Genomic DNA, 23413 nt, shown 5'->3' with positions numbered 1-23413 from the left:
AAAAGAGATTGTGTTACATTTTACAGAGACCAACCACCCAAATGATGCTATATGTTTGGCATGCCTCTCCCAGCAGTGCGTGTTTGACAGGACTGTGCACTCTCCTCTCCGGCCTCTGCCCCTTTCTCTCTCCCTCTCTCTCCGTCGCTTTCTCTGTATCTCTCACTGGCATGCTGAAGCATATCAGATCGCTCTGTTGGCTGAATCTGGGTTGCACACAGCTTTTAATTTGGATAAGAAGGAATGTGTAAACTTTTTCTTTATCAGCACTGGGATAATAAACATAATTGAGTAACAGAAAATAAAAATGTGTAAAAGAATGTCTTACAGAGGCCAATTTATATATATAAATTCACCAACACCACTGTATGCAATCCAGCTTATTTTACTAAAAGGCAAGAAGCAGACAAAAACAAAAGTAATTGCTTAAGCATAAACAAAAAGTAGAATCAATATCATATAACTTATCATATGTATGTTACTTATATGTAGATTTATTCTGTATTATCTCTTCCATGTCTGACCATTGATTAATAGAGTTGCGAACTTCTAGATTTGTTTATAAACCCTTGAATAACAGGACAAACATGTAGGTCTGCTGAAGCACATGGACGTAGGAGAGTGGGAGGTGTTTGCAAGCTATCAATTTGGTTTTCATAATTGTTTATAAAGTGCTTTAAACACCCTGGACCGGTGCAGTACATGGTGAGTTTAAGTGCTGGCGAAATGTACTGACAAAGAAACAGAAGAAAACGAAAGACTTCTTACTACATAGAAAGTATTTATTCAGTATTTTGGGGGCGCCAAAGAAAAATTGTTCAAGCATTACATTTCCAAAACCCAAACAGGAACCTGAGCTGTCACCTTAACATGTTTAAGATCGAAGTGCATAGGTCTCTATGTGCATCGCAGTCATATACATGTTTTTTTCTCTCTGAATGGAGAGTCTTGTGACCACTCCTCACAGATTGTCTGTGCTTGTTTATTGACTTCTACCCCTAGGGGGAAGAGAACAAACTATCTATACTGTCTTTCAAGAAAACTCATGACACTCATTAGTTTCCTTCCCTTCTTATTCCTTGTTCCGTCATCTACCTTGTGTTTTGTGACTGCTCGTGAGCACCACCAGGAATGGAGAACCTTCAACAGCAGTGGGAGAAACCACAGACAGAGTACTAGTCCTGCAGAGCTGTGTGTGGTTTACATTTGTATAGTTTAATCGTGTCTTGGGTTAACCACTGAGCTGCAACAGAAAGGTTAAATCAACAGTGAAGTGCAAAGGGAGTTCATGCCCACAGTCTTCACGGCTACAGGATCAGTTTCAAACTGTTAAACAGAGGGTCTTCCAGGATGCTAAAATAAAATCAGAATGCATTATGGGGGAACAAAATGTCAACATGGTGAACAGATGACTTTATATGGAAAAGCATGATAAATGCTAAATTAGTATTTTGATTTTGAAGTAAATTTTTTTATAATATGCCAACCAAAGTGCTTACATATGGCACATTTAATGCATTTTATCCCCCTGTGTTCATTTCATGTCCCACTAGACATGATGAGTCTGTGTTTCTCGCTACGTAATTGAAAGCACCAGCACCAGTGTGTGCAATCCAGGTCAGTTTGACCAGCGCTGGTACAGAGTTGGTACAGAGCCTTTTGAACTCCAGATGAGGTTGAAGATGCAGGTGCTCATAGTTTTCTTTATAAGGAAATCTGAGCCCAGTTCATGTATTGATTTTTTTTTTTTTTTGGCGTCAGTCTAAATAAGCTTCCTGCTCTGAACTTCAAGCCTTAAAGCGCCACACTTCAGTCTGCAAAGAGTGTCAACATCAGCACAGCTGTGGTAGATGCCTGAACATCCATTACCAACGCCCTTTATTTGCATTTCTATATCACTAACTTCAAAAATTATTTTTGAAGTAACTGCTGTGGTCAAACACTAATAAAAAAACACAGTGCAAACTCCTGATTCCATTCAACAATGTACCATCACAATCCCCAGGATATTAAATGCAAGACCTCAACTTCCTGCTGGAAACAGCGCGCTGTGTAACTGGCAGAGAAACGAACGCTCAGCTATGCAGTGACCGGGCAGCTGGAATGATAGTCTGCTTTCCCTCAATGCCTCCAGTCTTCCATTCTTTAGTCACCTCCCTTATCATGCGATACCGTAAAATATTTATCAGTGACGCATGACATCTGAACCTTGTGGAGAAAAATAAACAAAACCCAGTACCAGGAAATGATATGTGACGGGCCAGGCTGTCAGAAATTCAGTCTACTCTCCTGTTTAATTGTTAAAGGCCCCAATGATCCTCAATGATCAGTACTAATTGAACTATACACACGTGGGGTTTAATACAAATTCAAAAGATTTGTTCTGCATTCATGGAGGAAACCAAACTGCAGTTTGCATTTCAGGGTATTTTTGAGTGGCTTCATTTTTGCTGTGTTAGGAAATAAACAGATACTTAAATAGAAGTCAACTTAAAGGGGTTACCATAATAGGAAACTGATTCACATTAAAACATAAAACGAAGTACTGATATCATCAAGTTAATGTAGCAATAGCTTTGAACTTCACCAGCTAGCTTTACATTTTTCAACAGCTACATACCACAAAGAAACTTAAAAGGAGGGTTTAAGAACAACTCAATAGGTCAGAAGACCATCTGTTTCCAGAACTGGAGTTCAGTACCACGGATATAAATGTAACACAAACATTTTCCTTACTTTTAGAGTGGTGCCAGGTCCCTATACTCCTCTGGGCTCCAGGTCCTAACGGGCGGCCCCAGTCTGCTCTGGAGAACCCCGAAACACCCAACCAACCAATCCCAAATCCTCAATAATGTTGCAAGACAGGAGGACTACAGCCATGAGTAAAATAACCCTTTTTCTCGATTCAGCTAAGGCAGTTTGGGTTGAGAACCATTCTGAGACATATACTGTTATTTTTTCCAGTCCTGGATTCCAAGCTAAATTCAGATACACTACCTTATTGTCCAAAACAAGTTTTGCTGCTTAAGGCGAATAACTTCATTGCCTTGTGCTTCACTCCACACACAAGACTAGGAAAGATAAAAACTGCACCGAGCTGCAGCCCGGCCGTGTGACTCAGAGACACTAGGTGCACAAATCTATGCCCGCTTATTAAAGTCTCAGAAAGGTCTGTGTGGCTGCCTCAGATCTGCCGAGATCACGCAGTGTTTGTTCGGTTTGCAGAGACAGGCACTCACCGGTTGGCGTGGATGCAGCGGCGAGCCGATCGCAGTCTGTGGACTATAGAGTCCCTTTTGTTGAGATCTGTGCTTTCTCTGCTGCCGAGCAGGACGGCCAGCAGGCTTTAACTTTCAGCCCTTCTGTGATGTCAGACTGCATTTGCCTAATGAAATCAGTTTTCCTTGGCTTTTTGTTTATCAATTAAGGCATCATTCCTCCTTTTCCTCTTTGCTCTACAGCCTCCAGGATGTTTGGGTTTTTGATGATGTTGTTTTCAAACCTTGCAGTAATGGCTATCTGTGTTCTGAGACTCCCCCACCAAACACACACACACACACACACACACACACACACACTCCAACACATCACACCTGAGAGCAGGTAGGAAGAACAGGACCACCTGGTTTGAGTTTGTCTTTATTAAATTACAATTCAGCGTCATGTTTGCATAAGAAACAAGGGAAAGATGATGGTAGGTAGAAATTATGCAAATGTGTCCTTCATTTAATCCATTAACGTTATTTAATAAAATGGATGTGGACGTTGGCATTGTTTTAAAACAATAATCTTCCTCTCTGTCTCTCTCTCTCTTCCAGTCAACAAAACGTGATATAAGTTGCAACAAAACAAATGTCTTGGATGCTTAAATGCAGGATAATAATGAGTTAAATCTAGTTCTGTGCCGAGCACAAAAGCAAACTCTATGCTGAACAGAGAAGAGGGGTGGGAATACTGCTCAGTCTCAGATATTTGCACAATGGTTTTCAGATAACTTGTTCATTTGAATCTATTCACTTATGCAATCCTGTTTAACGCATTTCCGTCCAGAAGCATCTTTTTCCAGAAACACAGATTACATCATTCATGTGATATGATTGAGGACCTCATTTTTGTGTCCCATTGTTCGGTTGGTCCCACCGCAGTATGCCATCTAGTTACAGTATGGAAGGGAAATTGCTGTGCAGCCTCTCCAGTAATTCCCTGCATCAATTTCCTCACTTACTTAAGACGACATTTGTTTCTGTACGATGAGTTGTTCCTTATGTCAAGCCTGCACAGAAACCATCCTGCTTTGGTCTTTTCATAATCTTTCAATTGAAATGCAGAGCCAAGAACACTCAATCTGAAATGTGCAGCAGCTGGCGAGCGTGTATCTGAGGAATGTCCTCCCGGGCGCTGGGGCTGTGCTAGGCCGGCCACGGACACACTAAGCCGTACGAGCGTTACGAAGATTGAAATTAGAAGCCCGTTCCTCCCTTAACAATCTCATTTGCAGTCCTGCCAGAGGGGAGATGAAAAACACGCAGATAGTGGAAGAAATCCACTGTTTTCCCCGCATCGCTATAGCAACTCGCAAACAGGATACTTCTCCAGATAATAAACGGAGGGAGAGTTATGGTTTTGATGGCAACAGACGTTTACAACGGGGCCGAGAGTCAGGGGGTCAGCAGTCGGCAGCAGCACCAGAGAGTTTGATCAGTGCATTTGGCAGGCCGCTCGTTCCTCAAACCAGGAGAGGAACGCTGCTGTTTGTCTATAAATGAGGTTCATACGACCCCCCAGGGATGCTGTTGCTCTCCGGTTCAAGGCCTGAGAAGGACATGTTCTTCTCAACCCCAAAAGCGTCCGAAATGCCTCCGGGGAGGGGGGTGTCACAAAAGCTTTTATTGGTCAGCGGCCAAAGAGGGCACATTTTAAGTAATTACATCCAAACGTGACTTGATAAAAAACAGGACATTCCCATCCACTCATTTTATCAGTTTTCCTTGCCTTCAGCCAGCCGTGGCACCTAGAGAAGGACCCTTTGTTGGTATAATTGTGCTCAGAGCTGGCAATCATGTTCCTCATAAAAGAGAAAGCCTAGACAGTGGTTAAGCTACACAGTGGCCTCGGCTCACGCAAGTTTCCATTATTTAAACACAGGCATGAAATTAGTCTCTGCATTAAGGTTTAATTATTGAAATTCTGTATTAAAATGAATATAATGGACACAGAGGGGGATAATTTCCCTTGCCAGGAGGAGTAAATATATTAATAATGATTTCCTATCCATTGTACAGAAGCAATTATGCACCCAGGCACGTGTATCGTAGGAGTTTGCCATGTCTTCGGTGGTCGAAGCCCAGTGCATAAGGCTATCTTACAATATATACTCATTTGCTCAATTAATATAAAAACCTAATGAGACAGAAATATTTTTCCCTTTTGGAATATTAGAAATGAGCCGAGCCACCTCATTAAACCTGGATGCATGTATTAAAAGCTCAGGACACTAAAGTGTATTTCCTAAATGGGAGTTATTTAGTTTTAATGAGCAGAGAGGGCATTACACCTTCAATTCCTATGCAAAGCTCAGTTTCCATCTCAGCAAGGAGTTAAAACCCGAAGCTGTAACAGTGAGCTGAAGTCATCCGATTGGATTTATAGCCAAAACAATTACATTACCCGCGCCCTGTAAAACAGCAGTGCTTCTTGTCAAGGTAGACGGGATGCCATGATGTCATTTTAGGAGTCGGGCCATAGGAGCTCCTGCACCACGTTCCAGATTTCTGCCTCTATCTTTCCCCGCATTCTCTGCTTCAGCCTCACCCAGATAGGCATTCCCAACTGGACCAGCGATGGTCCATGCTGCTGTCCCACTGCTTTCATTTTTAGGAGATTTGATTAATTTTAAACAAAATATGGTTTGTTGGCTCACAGCTTCTTTCCATGCTGTCCCAATATCTACAAGTAGTCTAATGCACAAAGTATTTGTCCTCCTGGGTTTATTGAGCCATTTTGGCCAATATTCATTACACATATACATCTGTGGTTGTTTTCTTAAAAAACATGCCGCTGTTATCTTGCTGCATTTCCCCCCTCATGTCTTATAAATAAAAGCGATCATGAGATTCATTGCACTGCATGTTTATTATTTTGCAATGTTTATGAAGGAGCGTGAAGATTGTCTTTGAAGTGTAATGCATTAATTGAACGATGACAACACTGCAACACAAGACCCAAATTATAAAGCATATGATTTCCTACTAGTCTTTTTAGGAAAAGAAAGGTCTTTGTTGCTTAGTTTTCCTGTAAAACTGAAATATGCACAATGACAAAATTCATTAGTTTAAAGAGCACTTCTCATTAGTTAGAACAACCAATGTCATAGATGTTCTTATGGGCCAAACATGCTATTCATATATTGAATACAATCATTGTATATACAGGAAAGCCTCTACAATAACTTGTCACTGCTCTTCATGTGATGAGAATCAGTACCTTCTTGTAGTTTAAGAGCAGATAAGCATTTAATGTCAATCAATGCTTAAATTTAAATCAGTATAAGCTATTGAAAATACTAGAACTAAATAAATAAACTGTTTGTTTTGAGAGAGACACACACAGGGGAATAAATCAAGTCAGTTACAGAATGAAAAAGTTTATTTCCATAATAAACACATACAGTACATTGTTTTAACAAATGTAAAAAAAAAGTGCAATATGCATTCAAACTACAGCAAATTTACAGTACAAAAAAAACAAGTTACTGCATACTTAAATATAAAATGAAAATGTTAACAAAAACAATAAAACATCCAGACCAAAAAAAAAAAAAGAAAAAGTCACTATTAATGTGATCCTTTATTGATTTATTTTTTTATTGATTCTTATTTTTCCATGAAGGACCCACAGAAACCTTGATCAAGCAGTCTGTTGAAAAGAAGAGTAGACAGTATGGCCAGATATAGACTGTGCTAGTCCTCGCACAGCCCCTAGTCCAGGGTGTGCTCTAATAGACATTCAAGGTGTGTGAAAACTCTGTAAACCTCTTTCCCAAACCATCCGTTTCAGTAACTTCTACGTGGTGCCTGTGAACTCCTGTGGACAGCTTTGGTCAAAGACATCTGCTCCAACTACAACCACTGTAACTGCAAAAGCAAATTGGCAAGTATGGCTAACAAGTCAAGTGAGTAGATTAAGAGAATGGACACTGCACGGATGCCAGTGAAGTTCAGTAACACGATCCCATGACCTGACTCCCCCCCCCCACCCCCGTAAACAGACAAATAAAAACAAAAATGGACCAGGCGTTTGCCACGGCGTCTGAACTCCATCGGTGGGATCATCTGCAGAGACCCGGACAGCCAAGAGCGCGACAACGGCCCACATACAGCACAACGCCTATTGTATCATGGGTAAAGGCACTTATGTGTAAATATAATACAAAATCATAAATCGGAACAGCGACGACGACAGCAACAGCACCAACGGCAACAGCGACGACAGTGAAACAACGCAGCGGCGGCGGCAGTCATGCAACAACATTGAACAGTGCATAGCATCGGGACTGAAATCAATGGCGTGGGGGGGGGGCTGAGGGGGAACACTTACACTTTCCAGGACACAGTTTAGACTTCAGCACTGTTGGCATTGATTCACATCGCGATAGCTTGATCACAAGTCATTGGCAAAGCAAAAGCACACACCACCGAATTAGGCCGCAGCTCTGTGGGGTGACACGGCGGGCCCTGCAGTGAAGAACTGGAGAACAGGACTGGGTTAGAGCGATGAGATTGGGAACAGAGAAGTGGGATGCCTCGACCATTGCTCCTCCAGGGCCAAACATGCAGCAACCAAACGAAGCTCTCTGATCATGTTCTGCAGCAGTGACCACAGCCTGTATGGCCAAAGTGTTAGGAATAAACTCAAGATGATAACCACTACAGCACCACTCTGACCATAGATTTGTTTTGATATATATATAGATAAACTCACATACATGCATTCTGTATGTGTATGCCAGTATACAATATATATATATATATATGCGTATGTAGGAATAATATATATTATTCCACACACACAATCATATATTAAAATTGAGCAAATAGCTGCTTGACAAAAAGTGTCCAAACCAATCAGGAGTGCAACCTGAACTCACTGCACATATTACATCATCCTGATACCACTTCTCTTAGAGACCAGACCTCTGCAGTGTCACATGTATACAGGTAGGGAATGTATACACGCATGTATACAGAGTCTTCATTGCTCCAAATCATTCGTTAATTTCCACGCAGTTCTTAGTTATTATTTTTTATATAAATATTTCACAGTAACCATGTAACGTCTGTGTTACACTCGCATGCACACACATATAGAACTTACACACTTGTAATACACTGATTTAACTGCATAGTGTATGGTACAAAAAAATCTAAATCAAAAGTAAATGGCAGAATAGCATTAGGTTCCATACAAAATTCCTATGAACAGACTTGCATATTATGTGCCGATAAACAGAATAAATACAAAAGTAATAAATAAATAAATAAATAAAAACATTGGGTGACTTGAAAAATCTACACATCTGGAATGACATGAAAGAATAGGACTGTCTGTATAGCGTAGTATGTGGACTGTCACATCACAGACTCTTCAAGGATGGCGAAGCCCGTCACCTCACAGGCAAAACAAATGAGTTTCAAATCAGCAGGTTCGGGAAACCGAGAGGGCACAGGTCCGATGCACTCCTTGCTCGATACATCTGAAAGTCTTTCCGAAGTAAAGTTCACACGCTCTGACTCTAGGTAAAACATTCTGCGCTCGAGACTCCGGGAAAGAGAGACGTTTGGTTTTCATCAGGTGTCTGAAGCGAGTTTGTGCTGTTGTGAGTTTAACCATCTGCCAGAAGTGAGCCGACACTGTAAATGCGATAATGAACCGACAAGAACACGCGTGTGGAGAGACAACTCCAATGTCATCATCCTAGCCGACCAATCTTACATTCTCAGAGTTACTCCAGGTGACAGTTCAGTACCAAACAAGCCAACCAGGGCACAAGACTGAATTTCAGAGGGAATGCAGGCTGTGTGTACTGATGAGGGCATAACACACCAGGGTTGAATGAATAGAGGGAGATTCAAATTCCTTTCTGAATACTTATAAGCATGCAAATATAGGCATCGTACCTCTGATCCGAGAGCACACCCGACCCATACAGCAAAATAATCCTCCCCAGTCTAAACACAGACGATCGTTAACTGTCCAGCCGTCTCTGAAGAGATGACACTCGCGTTGCTTTAAATCAACCCCTGGTTCCCCTGAACCCTTGAGTGATCCAGTGTGTGACAGAAATAATAAACTGCTGCTGTTCTTTACCTTTTAGGATTTGATCTTTAGAAACGTACTGTCATGACAGAGTGGTTACACTTTAAAATGGAGTTGTGTGTGTTTGGAATATGAATGGGTCTTTGTGCAGCTGGATTTGCCGAATTAGTAGATAAACATCTCCTCTGATGCCACTTCAGCAGCTACTGCCACCGAGGCCGTTTAGATAAAGAACGCAGCTTTATCCCCCTAAGCTAGTGTTTCTCAAACCTGTCCTTGAGTACCACCTACCCTGCTGGTTTTTGTTCCAACCAAGCTCTCAATGACTTAATTGAACCCTTAATTGAACAAACAATTTCCTAATTACAGCCTTTTAATTATTTTTAACAGTAGGAGTTTTAAGTTAAGTATGAAATTGTTTAAGGAAAATATTAAGGAACCAACTTTTTATCAGTTACACAATTTAAAGAGTCAAATTTAATCAAATTACTTCAATCAAGGGTTAAATTAAGTAATTGAGAGCTTGGTTGGAACAAAAACCAGCAGGGTAGGTGGTACTCCAGGACAGGTTTGAGAACCACTGCCCTAAGCTGTGGGTGTCGATGCTTGAACACAGCAAATGTATTCTCACTAACCCCGGTCCTGAACTCTTGTTGTAACCAATCAGGCCTGACTACTTTATTCTAGTTTTGCACCCAGGAAACAATACAAGTAAAACCTCTTTAAACAAGAGATTGAATGGTCCTGGAATTTATTAATTACTGAAAATGATCAGGGAGGTTTTTAGGATTAAGTTTATGTGTGTGTGTGTGTGTGTGTCTTTTTTAGCTTGAACGGCTGTATGATCTGAAATGGAGAACAGCTCTGGAGTTCTGCATGAGAGCTCTGCCCAATATATAATGGAAGTGGCTAACAAAGAGAAGGAAAAGCAAAATGGCTGCAGGTCTATGGCTTGGATGGACTTCACATTATTCCCGGGCGTTATTTATATCTGAGCATGAAGAGCACAATGTTAATGGGGGACCTGGGCAGCTGATCGCCTTCTGCACTGAATACAATGCGATTTACATATCTAGAAAGTTTCCAATACAGGAGATACAGGTACGTACCCCATTTTGTGCTGTCTGGTCTTGCCTGCTTCATTGTGACGTCTGCATACACAACTCAAAAGCTTGTGTCAGTTTTTGTGCTGAAGACCAACTGTTGTGTTCAAACCTGACCAACAGCCTCCCTTAGGAATAAAATCATAAATCGTACTACACTGCGAAATCTTCCCTGTGAACGTCATGAGAGTGAAAAGGATTTTATAGATGCATGGTTAATTACTCTGCTGCTGATAAAGATCATTATTTGTCTCCTCCACATGGCCAAGGGTGAAAGCCTTATTGAATACTACAAATAACAGATATTAAATGCAGTCTAATCATTACATCAAACACTAAGTCATAAACTATCGAGTACCACTTGAGGAAAACAAAACAGAAAGGAGAAGCCTTAAACAAAACCATCCCCTTCATAACAGTTTTCATTAAAAGCTTTTTCTTTCTTTACTTTTAAAATTACTAAAAATATAGAACCAGGAGTATGCTAAAAGTCAAATGTATATATATATATATATATATTAGTTTTTTAATTCACAACTGGCATGAAGACGGCAAGAACAGGAAGAAAGAGCTTGGGTGTTAAAACCGGCCTCATGGCACACTACGGAGGGTGGCGAAATCGTTTTCCTGATGAGGTTCACTTGCGCACATTCATAGAGCTCCATGCGAGAAAAGCCTGTTGCCAAAAACCACCTATCAATAATATTTGGATTTTTTTTTTCTTAAATATGATGTGGAATTATATTTATATATATATATGTATAGTATGTATATATTTTACATGTTTTTCTTTTAGACCCTAGCGGATTCACATGCGCAGTCTCTCTCGATATCCTCCTGGGGATGGCTTGCTGCCACTCACCATTGACATCTCAGTTAAATGATGTCAGCTCTGAGGAGGAAAACCAGAAATGTTCCCTAACAGTGGTTTCGCCCAGCTGCCATGACTCAGGCTGCCTTTGATCGTGTGGGAGCCTGACATCAGCCAGCCCTCGCCGTTACTGACTTCAGCAGACGTGGAGAACAAGATGGTGTTGGCTTCCGAAGAGGAGCAGGCCGACGACAGGTCTTCCGAGGAGAAGGTGAGGCTGCCGAGCTTGGCCAGGGAGTTGGATCTCTTCAGCTTGGAAGACACGGTCAGTCCGGCCAGACGGAGCCTGGTCTCAATCTCCTGGGCGCGCTGCTTCACCAGCCCTGGCTTCCCCCTCACACTGTGCAGACTGTCGCTGCTGGAGCTGCGCGTCAGCGTGGAGCCGTGCGGCGAGGAAGTGGGCGTCAGTCCACCCACGGTCTTCAGGAGGTCGTTGGTCAGGGGTTCGGCCACATCAAGGCGGCTACCGCACGGCGTGGAGGTCTTGAGGTATGTCTCCGTCACAGAAGTGGAGTCCACCTCCATTTCCTCCTCCAGCCCCATGCCGTCTATCTCCTCGGAGCACGTGTCCATTTGCTCTGGGAGCTGGCTGCCTGCCTTGCTGAGGTCCAGGGAAAGGCTCGACAGCTTCTCCAGCTCCTTGGTGTGCTTGCGGACCAGCCCTGCCTTCTGGAGCTGCATGATGGACTCCTGATGCTGCATCACATAACTGGGCACCATGGGCTTCTCTGCCTCCAGACTGAGCTTGAGCAGACTCAGGTCTTTGGCTGCTTTGACAGCAGCCTTCTTGTGCTCCGCCTCAGACAACTCGCTCATGGAATCAGCCTCTAAGTGTCTGTGTGGGTCTCTGGGAAGCTCATCGCAGTTCATGGGTGAAACCTGGCGATGTCGATAGGCCTCTATCAATGTTGCTGATGGCGACACACCACAGTTGGCACGGTTGCTGGGTGAGCAGTGACTACAGGAGGCCCTACGCAGCCCAGGCAAGGGCGAAACACTAGAAATGGAGGCATGATCAGCTGACACGGAGCCGGAGTTCTGTACGCAGATGTTCGGGATGCTACACATATGCAGAGGGTTAAGGCGATGGGCGCGCTCCACAACCATGGGTTCACAGCGCTGGGAAAGCATGCAGTCTGTACAGGGCTGGTATGGAGGCTTGATTTTATAGGTGTTTCTGGTGTTAGCACTGTCCTGAAATAGAATGAAGGGGAAAAGGGAGAAAGAAGAAATGTTTGGTCAATAGTTGTAGGTGAGAAAGGGGAGAGATTATTGTGTTCATCTTGCTTGAGAAGTACAAATGCAATCGTCAGAAAATGCAACACATGGCCAAAGTTTAATCCTGTAATTTCAGTACACAGGTGTAAAAGGATGGTCAGCAGACTATCAGTGCAGAATTGATGACACCTATTCAACACAACTGCTGTGTGGTGATACAGCATTACAGACCTTCAATCTTGTGCTTGGTGTTGGGCTAAATAAAGCATAAACAGCTCAATAAAATACCCTACTCACGTCAAAGCCAGGTGGACAGCTCCTTTTGCTGCTGCCGAGGCTGTTGTTGTTGTTGGCATTCTCGTTGTTGAACCTGTTCCGATTGGCCAAGGAGGCGGAGCAAGAGGCCGGCCCACTGTCTTCTTTCTCTTCTTCCAGCATGGCCTCACTCCCTCCGCCGCCGCCGCCGCCGTCGCCACCCCCTCCTCCTCCTCCTCCTCCTCCTCCTCCACCACCCCCTCCTGGTCTCGTCAACGACACCATCTCCGCTTCCTCCTGCTCCTCCTCTTCCTCCTCCTCATCCTCCTCCTCCACCGTGCCGAACTCCAGCTTCATACGCATGTCCGCCTCTAGGGGGTCCAGGCGGCAGCAGGTCTGGGCAGCAGTGCCCTCCCCGGGTAAACTGAATGGGGGCAGGGGGCACTCCCTGGCCTCGAAGCCTTCATCGTCCAGCAGGGCGTCCCGCTCCACATCCTCGATCTCAATGAAGACGCGCTCCATGTCCAGCAAGGGGGGGGCCCGCACCGGGGTGCAAGGGTCGCTGTCCAGAGCCGAGTCCGACAGCCTCCGAAAGTAGTAGTTGTAATTGGGCGGGTCGGCGGGGTCCACCTCCACCCCGATGGTCCGGCAGGGCGAGGGTCTGGCCTCATCCCCGCCCCAGGCCTCGTCGGACGCAGGGATGCCGAGCTCGGGGGTGAGGTCTCCAGGCTCGTCCGCGCTGCAGCACTGGGCCGATGCCTGCTGGCCATCGGGGAGGTCGCAGTCGGAGTCGGGACGCCACAGCTTATTGTGCCGCTGTTTGCTGCAAGGGGACAGGGGTACGGTTAGCAACAGGCACACCGGGGGCTTTACATCAGATGCAGTTTGGGTAGTAAACTGATGTAACAGGCGGGATAGCATTTTTTGCTTTTTATGCACTGGCCCATCTTAAAAGTGTCTCAAAGTGAACAAAACTAATGAGAATGTATGGATTTTAGATTTCCCTGAAGAGATGAATCAATAACAAATGTGTTTAGTGTATCTGGAGGCACCTGTAGATCATGAATGGGAGCAGCAGACAAAAATAAATAATTGAAAAAATACTACTTTCATTATGAAACTTCTTAATCATATTATATCCAGAGCTATTATATTATTTCAAATTGATTCTGGATATGCTGTTCAGGTTCAGATGGAATATTATTAATTCCTTGTGATCAACAATTCCTCTGAGTTTAAAAACATTTCAAACTTAAATCAATTCAGTTCCACGCAAACAACAATATTTTGAATATCCTTTAATTAGATTATTTATAAAAGGGGCAGCAAAATTGAAAAAACAAAATGAATGTATTGGGCTAACTTATTGTATCAGCAGGGATGTGAATCGCACAAAATATATGTAAATGTTCATTTATTGTGGTTAGGCGATCCACTTAAATCCCACATAATTGGTGTGTGAAATGTGCAGAAGAGGGAAATATACAGAGCATCCGGAAAGTATTCACAGCGCTTCACTTTTTCCACATTTTGTTATGTTACAGCCTTATCCCAAAATGGATTAAATTCATTATTTTCCTCAAAATTCTACAAACAATACCCCATAATATCAACATGAAAGAAGTTTGTTTGAAATCTTTGCAAATTTATTAAAAATAAAAAAATAAAAAAGCACATGTACATAAGTATTCACAGCCTTTGCCATGACACTCAAAATTGAGCTCAGGTGCATCCTGTTTCCACTGATCATCCTTGAGATGTTTCTACAACTTGATTGGAGTCCACCTGTGGTAAATTCAGTTGATTGGACATGATTTGGAAAGGCACACACCTGTCTATATAAGGTCCCACAGTTAACAGTGCATGTCAGAGCAGAAACCAAGCCATGAAGTCCAAGGAATTGTCTGTAGACCTCCGAGACAGAATTGTATCGAGGCACAGATCTGGGGAAGGGTACAGAAATAATTCTAAATAAATGGAATAAATAAACTGTTTGTTTTGAGAGAGACACACACAGGGGAATAAATCAAGTCAGTTACAGAATGAAAAAGTTTATTTCCATAATAAACACATACAGTACATTGTTTTAACAAATGTAAAAAAAAAGTGCAATATGCATTCAAACTACAGCAAATTTACAGTACAAAAAAAACAAGTTACTGCATACTTAAATATAAAATGAAAATGTTAACAAAAACAATAAAACATCCAGACCAAAAAAAAGAAAAGAAAAAGTCACTATTAATGTGATCCTTTATTGATTTATTTTTTTATTGATTCTTATTTTTCCATGAAGGACCCACAGAAACCTTGATCAAGCAGTCTGTTGAAAAGAAGAGTAGACAGTATGGCCAGATATAGACTGTGCTAGTCCTCGCACAGCCCCTAGTCCAGGGTGTGCTCTAATAGACATTCAAGGTGTGTGAAAACTCTGTAAACCTCTTTCCCAAACCATCCGTTTCAGTAACTTCTACGTGGTGCCTGTGAACTCCTGTGGACAGCTTTGGTCAAAGACATCTGCTCCAACTACAACCACTGTAACTGCAAAAGCAAATTGGCAAGTATGGCTAACAAGTCAAGTGAGTAGATTAAGAGAATGGACACTGCACGGATGCCAGTGAAGTTCAGTAACACGATCCCATGACCTGACTCCCCCCCCCCACCCCCGTAAACAGACAAATAAAAACAAAAATGGACCAGGCGTTTGCCACGGCGTCTGAACTCCATCGGTGGGATCATCTGCAGAGACCCGGACAGCCAAGAGCGCGACAACGGCCCACATACAGCACAACGCCTATTGTATCATGGGTAAAGGCACTTATGTGTAAATATAATACAAAATCATAAATCGGAACAGCGACGACGACAGCAACAGCACCAACGGCAACAGCGACGACAGTGAAACAACGCAGCGGCGGCGGCAGTCATGCAACAACATTGAACAGTGCATAGCATCGGGACTGAAATCAATGGCGTGGGGGGGGGGGCTGAGGGGGAACACTTACACTTTCCAGGACACAGTTTAGACTTCAGCACTGTTGGCATTGATTCACATCGCGATAGCTTGATCACAAGTCATTGGCAAAGCAAAAGCACACACCACCGAATTAGGCCGCAGCTCTGTGGGGTGACACGGCGGGCCCTGCAGTGAAGAACTGGAGAACAGGACTGGGTTAGAGCGATGAGATTGGGAACAGAGAAGTGGGATGCCTCGACCATTGCTCCTCCAGGGCCAAACATGCAGCAACCAAACGAAGCTCTCTGATCATGTTCTGCAGCAGTGACCACAGCCTGTATGGCCAAAGTGTTAGGAATAAACTCAAGATGATAACCACTACAGCACCACTCTGACCATAGATTTGTTTTGATATATATATATATATATATATATATATAGATAAACTCACATACATGCATTCTGTATGTGTATGCCAGTATACAATATATATATATATATATGCGTATGTAGGAATAATATATATTATTCCACACACACAATCATATATTAAAATTGAGCAAATAGCTGCTTGACAAAAAGTGTCCAAACCAATCAGGAGTGCAACCTGAACTCACTGCACATATTACATCATCCTGATACCACTTCTCTTAGAGACCAGACCTCTGCAGTGTCACATGTATACAGGTAGGGAATGTATACACGCATGTATACAGAGTCTTCATTGCTCCAAATCATTCGTTAATTTCCACGCAGTTCTTAGTTATTATTTTTTATATAAATATTTCACAGTAACCATGTAACGTCTGTGTTACACTCGCATGCACACACATATAGAACTTACACACTTGTAATACACTGATTTAACTGCATAGTGTATGGTACAAAAAAATCTAAATCAAAAGTAAATGGCAGAATAGCATTAGGTTCCATACAAAATTCCTATGAACAGACTTGCATATTATGTGCCGATAAACAGAATAAATACAAAAGTAATAAATAAATAAATAAATAAAAACATTGGGTGACTTGAAAAATCTACACATCTGGAATGACATGAAAGAATAGGACTGTCTGTATAGCGTAGTATGTGGACTGTCACATCACAGACTCTTCAAGGATGGCGAAGCCCGTCACCTCACAGGCAAAACAAATGAGTTTCAAATCAGCAGGTTCGGGAAACCGAGAGGGCACAGGTCCGATGCACTCCTTGCTCGATACATCTGAAAGTCTTTCCGAAGTAAAGTTCACACGCTCTGACTCTAGGTAAAACATTCTGCGCTCGAGACTCCGGGAAAGAGAGACGTTTGGTTTTCATCAGGTGTCTGAAGCGAGTTTGTGCTGTTGTGAGTTTAACCATCTGCCAGAAGTGAGCCGACACTGTAAATGCGATAATGAACCGACAAGAACACGCGTGTGGAGAGACAACTCCAATGTCATCATCCTAGCCGACCAATCTTACATTCTCAGAGTTACTCCAGGTGACAGTTCAGTACCAAACAAGCCAACCAGGGCACAAGACTGAATTTCAGAGGGAATGCAGGCTGTGTGTACTGATGAGGGCATAACACACCAGGGTTGAATGAATAGAGGGAGATTCAAATTCCTTTCTGAATACTTATAAGCATGCAAATATAGGCATCGTACCTCTGATCCGAGAGCACACCCGACCCATACAGCAAAATAATCCTCCCCAGTCTAAACACAGACGATCGTTAACTGTCCAGCCGTCTCTGAAGAGATGACACTCGCGTTGCTTTAAATCAACCCCTGGTTCCCCTGAACCCTTGAGTGATCCAGTGTGTGACAGAAATAATAAACTGCTGCTGTTCTTTACCTTTTAGGATTTGATCTTTAGAAACGTACTGTCATGACAGAGTGGTTACACTTTAAAATGGAGTTGTGTGTGTTTGGAATATGAATGGGTCTTTGTGCAGCTGGATTTGCCGAATTAGTAGATAAACATCTCCTCTGATGCCACTTCAGCAGCTACTGCCACCGAGGCCGTTTAGATAAAGAACGCAGCTTTATCCCCCTAAGCTAGTGTTTCTCAAACCTGTCCTTGAGTACCACCTACCCTGCCGGTTTTTGTTCCAACCAAGCTCTCAATGACTTAATTGAACCCTTAATTGAACAAACAATTTCCTAATTACAGCCTTTTAATTATTTTTAACAGTAGGAGTTTTAAGTTAAGTATGAAATTGTTTAAGGAAAATATTAAGGAACCAACTTTTTATCAGTTACACAATTTAAAGAGTCAAATTTAATCAAATTACTTCAATCAAGGGTTAAATTAAGTAATTGAGAGCTTGGTTGGAACAAAAACCAGCAGGGTAGGTGGTACTCCAGGACAGGTTTGAGAACCACTGCCCTAAGCTGTGGGTGTCGATGCTTGAACACAGCAAATGTATTCTCACTAACCCCGGTCCTGAACTCTTGTTGTAACCAATCAGGCCTGACTACTTTATTCTAGTTTTGCACCCAGGAAACAATACAAGTAAAACCTCTTTAAACAAGAGATTGAATGGTCCTGGAATTTATTAATTACTGAAAATGATCAGGGAGGTTTTTAGGATTAAGTTTATGTGTGTGTGTGTGTGTGTGTCTTTTTTAGCTTGAACGGCTGTATGATCTGAAATGGAGAACAGCTCTGGAGTTCTGCATGAGAGCTCTGCCCAATATATAATGGAAGTGGCTAACAAAGAGAAGGAAAAGCAAAATGGCTGCAGGTCTATGGCTTGGATGGACTTCACATTATTCCCGGGCGTTATTTATATCTGAGCATGAAGAGCACAATGTTAATGGGGGACCTGGGCAGCTGATCGCCTTCTGCACTGAATACAATGCGATTTACATATCTAGAAAGTTTCCAATACAGGAGATACAGGTACGTACCCCATTTTGTGCTGTCTGGTCTTGCCTGCTTCATTGTGACGTCTGCATACACAACTCAAAAGCTTGTGTCAGTTTTTGTGCTGAAGACCAACTGTTGTGTTCAAACCTGACCAACAGCCTCCCTTAGGAATAAAATCATAAATCGTACTACACTGCGAAATCTTCCCTGTGAACGTCATGAGAGTGAAAAGGATTTTATAGATGCATGGTTAATTACTCTGCTGCTGATAAAGATCATTATTTGTCTCCTCCACATGGCCAAGGGTGAAAGCCTTATTGAATACTACAAATAACAGATATTAAATGCAGTCTAATCATTACATCAAACACTAAGTCATAAACTATCGAGTACCACTTGAGGAAAACAAAACAGAAAGGAGAAGCCTTAAACAAAACCATCCCCTTCATAACAGTTTTCATTAAAAGCTTTTTCTTTCTTTACTTTTAAAATTACTAAAAATATAGAACCAGGAGTATGCTAAAAGTCAAATGTATATATATATATATATATATTAGTTTTTTAATTCACAACTGGCATGAAGACGGCAAGAACAGGAAGAAAGAGCTTGGGTGTTAAAACCGGCCTCATGGCACACTACGGAGGGTGGCGAAATCGTTTTCCTGATGAGGTTCACTTGCGCACATTCATAGAGCTCCATGCGAGAAAAGCCTGTTGCCAAAAACCACCTATCAATAATATTTGGATTTTTTTTTTCTTAAATATGATGTGGAATTATATTTATATATATATATGTATAGTATGTATATATTTTACATGTTTTTCTTTTAGACCCTAGCGGATTCACATGCGCAGTCTCTCTCGATATCCTCCTGGGGATGGCTTGCTGCCACTCACCATTGACATCTCAGTTAAATGATGTCAGCTCTGAGGAGGAAAACCAGAAATGTTCCCTAACAGTGGTTTCGCCCAGCTGCCATGACTCAGGCTGCCTTTGATCGTGTGGGAGCCTGACATCAGCCAGCCCTCGCCGTTACTGACTTCAGCAGACGTGGAGAACAAGATGGTGTTGGCTTCCGAAGAGGAGCAGGCCGACGACAGGTCTTCCGAGGAGAAGGTGAGGCTGCCGAGCTTGGCCAGGGAGTTGGATCTCTTCAGCTTGGAAGACACGGTCAGTCCGGCCAGACGGAGCCTGGTCTCAATCTCCTGGGCGCGCTGCTTCACCAGCCCTGGCTTCCCCCTCACACTGTGCAGACTGTCGCTGCTGGAGCTGCGCGTCAGCGTGGAGCCGTGCGGCGAGGAAGTGGGCGTCAGTCCACCCACGGTCTTCAGGAGGTCGTTGGTCAGGGGTTCGGCCACATCAAGGCGGCTACCGCACGGCGTGGAGGTCTTGAGGTATGTCTCCGTCACAGAAGTGGAGTCCACCTCCATTTCCTCCTCCAGCCCCATGCCGTCTATCTCCTCGGAGCACGTGTCCATTTGCTCTGGGAGCTGGCTGCCTGCCTTGCTGAGGTCCAGGGAAAGGCTCGACAGCTTCTCCAGCTCCTTGGTGTGCTTGCGGACCAGCCCTGCCTTCTGGAGCTGCATGATGGACTCCTGATGCTGCATCACATAACTGGGCACCATGGGCTTCTCTGCCTCCAGACTGAGCTTGAGCAGACTCAGGTCTTTGGCTGCTTTGACAGCAGCCTTCTTGTGCTCCGCCTCAGACAACTCGCTCATGGAATCAGCCTCTAAGTGTCTGTGTGGGTCTCTGGGAAGCTCATCGCAGTTCATGGGTGAAACCTGGCGATGTCGATAGGCCTCTATCAATGTTGCTGATGGCGACACACCACAGTTGGCACGGTTGCTGGGTGAGCAGTGACTACAGGAGGCCCTACGCAGCCCAGGCAAGGGCGAAACACTAGAAATGGAGGCATGATCAGCTGACACGGAGCCGGAGTTCTGTACGCAGATGTTCGGGATGCTACACATATGCAGAGGGTTAAGGCGATGGGCGCGCTCCACAACCATGGGTTCACAGCGCTGGGAAAGCATGCAGTCTGTACAGGGCTGGTATGGAGGCTTGATTTTATAGGTGTTTCTGGTGTTAGCACTGTCCTGAAATAGAATGAAGGGGAAAAGGGAGAAAGAAGAAATGTTTGGTCAATAGTTGTAGGTGAGAAAGGGGAGAGATTATTGTGTTCATCTTGCTTGAGAAGTACAAATGCAATCGTCAGAAAATGCAACACATGGCCAAAGTTTAATCCTGTAATTTCAGTACACAGGTGTAAAAGGATGGTCAGCAGACTATCAGTGCAGAATTGATGACACCTATTCAACACAACTGCTGTGTGGTGATACAGCATTACAGACCTTCAATCTTGTGCTTGGTGTTGGGCTAAATAAAGCATAAACAGCTCAATAAAATACCCTACTCACGTCAAAGCCAGGTGGACAGCTCCTTTTGCTGCTGCCGAGGCTGTTGTTGTTGTTGGCATTCTCGTTGTTGAACCTGTTCCGATTGGCCAAGGAGGCGGAGCAAGAGGCCGGCCCACTGTCTTCTTTCTCTTCTTCCAGCATGGCCTCACTCCCTCCGCCGCCGCCGCCGCCGCCGCCGTCGCCGCCGTCGCCACCCCCTCCTCCTCCTCCTCCTCCTCCTCCTCCTCCTCCTCCACCACCCCCTCCTGGTCTCGTCAACGACACCATCTCCGCTTCCTCCTGCTCCTCCTCCTCATCCTCCTCATCCTCCTCCTCCACCGTGCCGAACTCCAGCTTCATACGCATGTCCGCCTCTAGGGGGTCCAGGCGGCAGCAGGTCTGGGCAGCAGTGCCCTCCCCGGGTAAACTGAATGGGGGCAGGGGGCACTCCCTGGCCTCGAAGCCTTCATCGTCCAGCAGGGCGTCCCGCTCCACATCCTCGATCTCAATGAAGACGCGCTCCATGTCCAGCAAGGGGGGGGCCCGCACCGGGGTGCAAGGGTCGCTGTCCAGAGCCGAGTCCGACAGCCTCCGAAAGTAGTAGTTGTAATTGGGCGGGTCGGCGGGGTCCACCTCCACCCCGATGGTCCGGCAGGGCGAGGGTCGGGCCTCATCCCCGCCCCAGGCCTCGTCGGACGCAGGGATGCCGAGCTCGGGGGTGAGGTCTCCAGGCTCGTCCGCGCTGCAGCACTGGGCCGATGCCTGCTGGCCATCGGGGAGGTCGCAGTCGGAGTCGGGACGCCACAGCTTATTGTGCCGCTGTTTGCTGCAAGGGGACAGGGGTACGGTTAGCAACAGGCACACCGGGGGCTTTACATCAGATGCAGTTTGGGTAGTAAACTGATGTAACAGGCGGGATAGCATTTTTTGCTTTTTATGCACTGGCCCATCTTAAAAGTGTCTCAAAGTGAACAAAACTAATGAGAATGTATGGATTTTAGATTTCCCTGAAGAGATGAATCAATAACAAATGTGTTTAGTGTATCTGGAGGCACCTGTAGATCATGAATGGGAGCAGCAGACAAAAATAAATAATTGAAAAAATACTACTTTCATTATGAAACTTCTTAATCATATTATATCCAGAGCTATTATATTATTTCAAATTGATTCTGGATATGCTGTTCAGGTTCAGATGGAATATTATTAATTCCTTGTGATCAACAATTCCTCTGAGTTTAAAAACATTTCAAACTTAAATCAATTCAGTTCCACGCAAACAACAATATTTTGAATATCCTTTAATTAGATTATTTATAAAAGGGGCAGCAAAATTGAAAAAACAAAATGAATGTATTGGGCTAACTTATTGTATCAGCAGGGATGTGAATCGCACAAAATATATGTAAATGTTCATTTATTGTGGTTAGGCGATCCACTTAAATCCCACATAATTGGTGTGTGAAATGTGCAGAAGAGGGAAATATACAGAGCATCCGGAAAGTATTCACAGCGCTTCACTTTTTCCACATTTTGTTATGTTACAGCCTTATCCCAAAATGGATTAAATTCATTATTTTCCTCAAAATTCTACAAACAATACCCCATAATATCAACATGAAAGAAGTTTGTTTGAAATCTTTGCAAATTTATTAAAAATAAAAAAATAAAAAAGCACATGTACATAAGTATTCACAGCCTTTGCCATGACACTCAAAATTGAGCTCAGGTGCATCCTGTTTCCACTGATCATCCTTGAGATGTTTCTACAACTTGATTGGAGTCCACCTGTGGTAAATTCAGTTGATTGGACATGATTTGGAAAGGCACACACCTGTCTATATAAGGTCCCACAGTTAACAGTGCATGTCAGAGCAGAAACCAAGCCATGAAGTCCAAGGAATTGTCTGTAGACCTCCGAGACAGAATTGTATCGAGGCACAGATCTGGGGAAGGGTACAGAAATAATTCTGCAGCATTGAAGGTCCCAATGAGCACAGTGGCCTCCATCATCCGTAAATGGAAGTGTCGTTTGGAACCACCAGGACTCTTCCTAGAGCTGGCCGCCCGGCCAAACTGAGCGATCGGGGGAGAAGGGCCTTAGTCAGGGAGGTGACCAAGAACCCAACGGTCACTCTGACAGAGCTCCAGCATGTCTCTGTGGAGAGAAGAGAACCTTCCAGAAGAACAACCATCTCTGCAGCACTCCACCAATCAGGCCTGTATGGTAGAGTGGCCAGACGGAAGCCACTCATCAGTAAAAGGCACATGACAGCCCACCTGGAGTTTGCCAAAAGGCACCTGAAGGACTCTGACCATGAGAAACAAAATTCTCTGGTCTGATGAAACAAAGATTGAACTCTTTGGCCTGAATGGCAAGCGTCATGTCTGGAGGAAACCAGGCACTGCTCATCACCTGGCCAATACCATCCCTACAGTGA

The 23413-nt window shown here is 43.8% G+C and overlaps 2 protein-coding genes across 2 annotated transcripts in view; both read right to left on the bottom strand.

Moving 5' to 3' along the window:
• Positions 1 to 9625: 9625 nt before the first annotated feature.
• On the bottom strand, positions 9626 to 13683 carry LOC136713043 (protein phosphatase Slingshot homolog 1-like). Its single transcript, XM_066689937.1, has 2 exons — positions 12805 to 13683; positions 9626 to 12483 (listed from the first exon to the last, which is right to left on the bottom strand). The coding sequence occupies exons 1-2, from the start codon at positions 13681 to 13683 to the stop codon at positions 11305 to 11307; spliced, it is 2058 nt and encodes a 685-aa protein (XP_066546034.1). The 3' UTR covers positions 9626 to 11304.
• Positions 13684 to 14793: 1110 nt separating this feature from the next.
• The window catches only part of LOC136713049 (protein phosphatase Slingshot homolog 1), a 33784-nt gene continuing 25164 nt past the window's right edge, over positions 14794 to 23413 (bottom strand). Inside the window, exons 14-16 of the mRNA XM_066689943.1 lie at positions 21230 to 21798; positions 20994 to 21115; positions 14794 to 20672 (exon numbers count right to left, since the gene is read on the bottom strand). Of these exons, the coding sequence (XP_066546040.1) occupies positions 19494 to 20672; positions 20994 to 21115; positions 21230 to 21798 (1870 nt within the window). The 3' untranslated portion in view covers positions 14794 to 19493. The remainder of the gene's footprint in view (positions 20673 to 20993; positions 21116 to 21229; positions 21799 to 23413) is intronic.

The sequence above is a fragment of the Amia ocellicauda genome, chromosome 17 (genome assembly GCF_036373705.1).
Source record: "Amia ocellicauda isolate fAmiCal2 chromosome 17, fAmiCal2.hap1, whole genome shotgun sequence".
In the NCBI taxonomy this organism is placed as follows: domain Eukaryota; kingdom Metazoa; phylum Chordata; class Actinopteri; order Amiiformes; family Amiidae; genus Amia; species Amia ocellicauda.
This window is presented reverse-complemented; position numbering and strand designations above follow the sequence as displayed.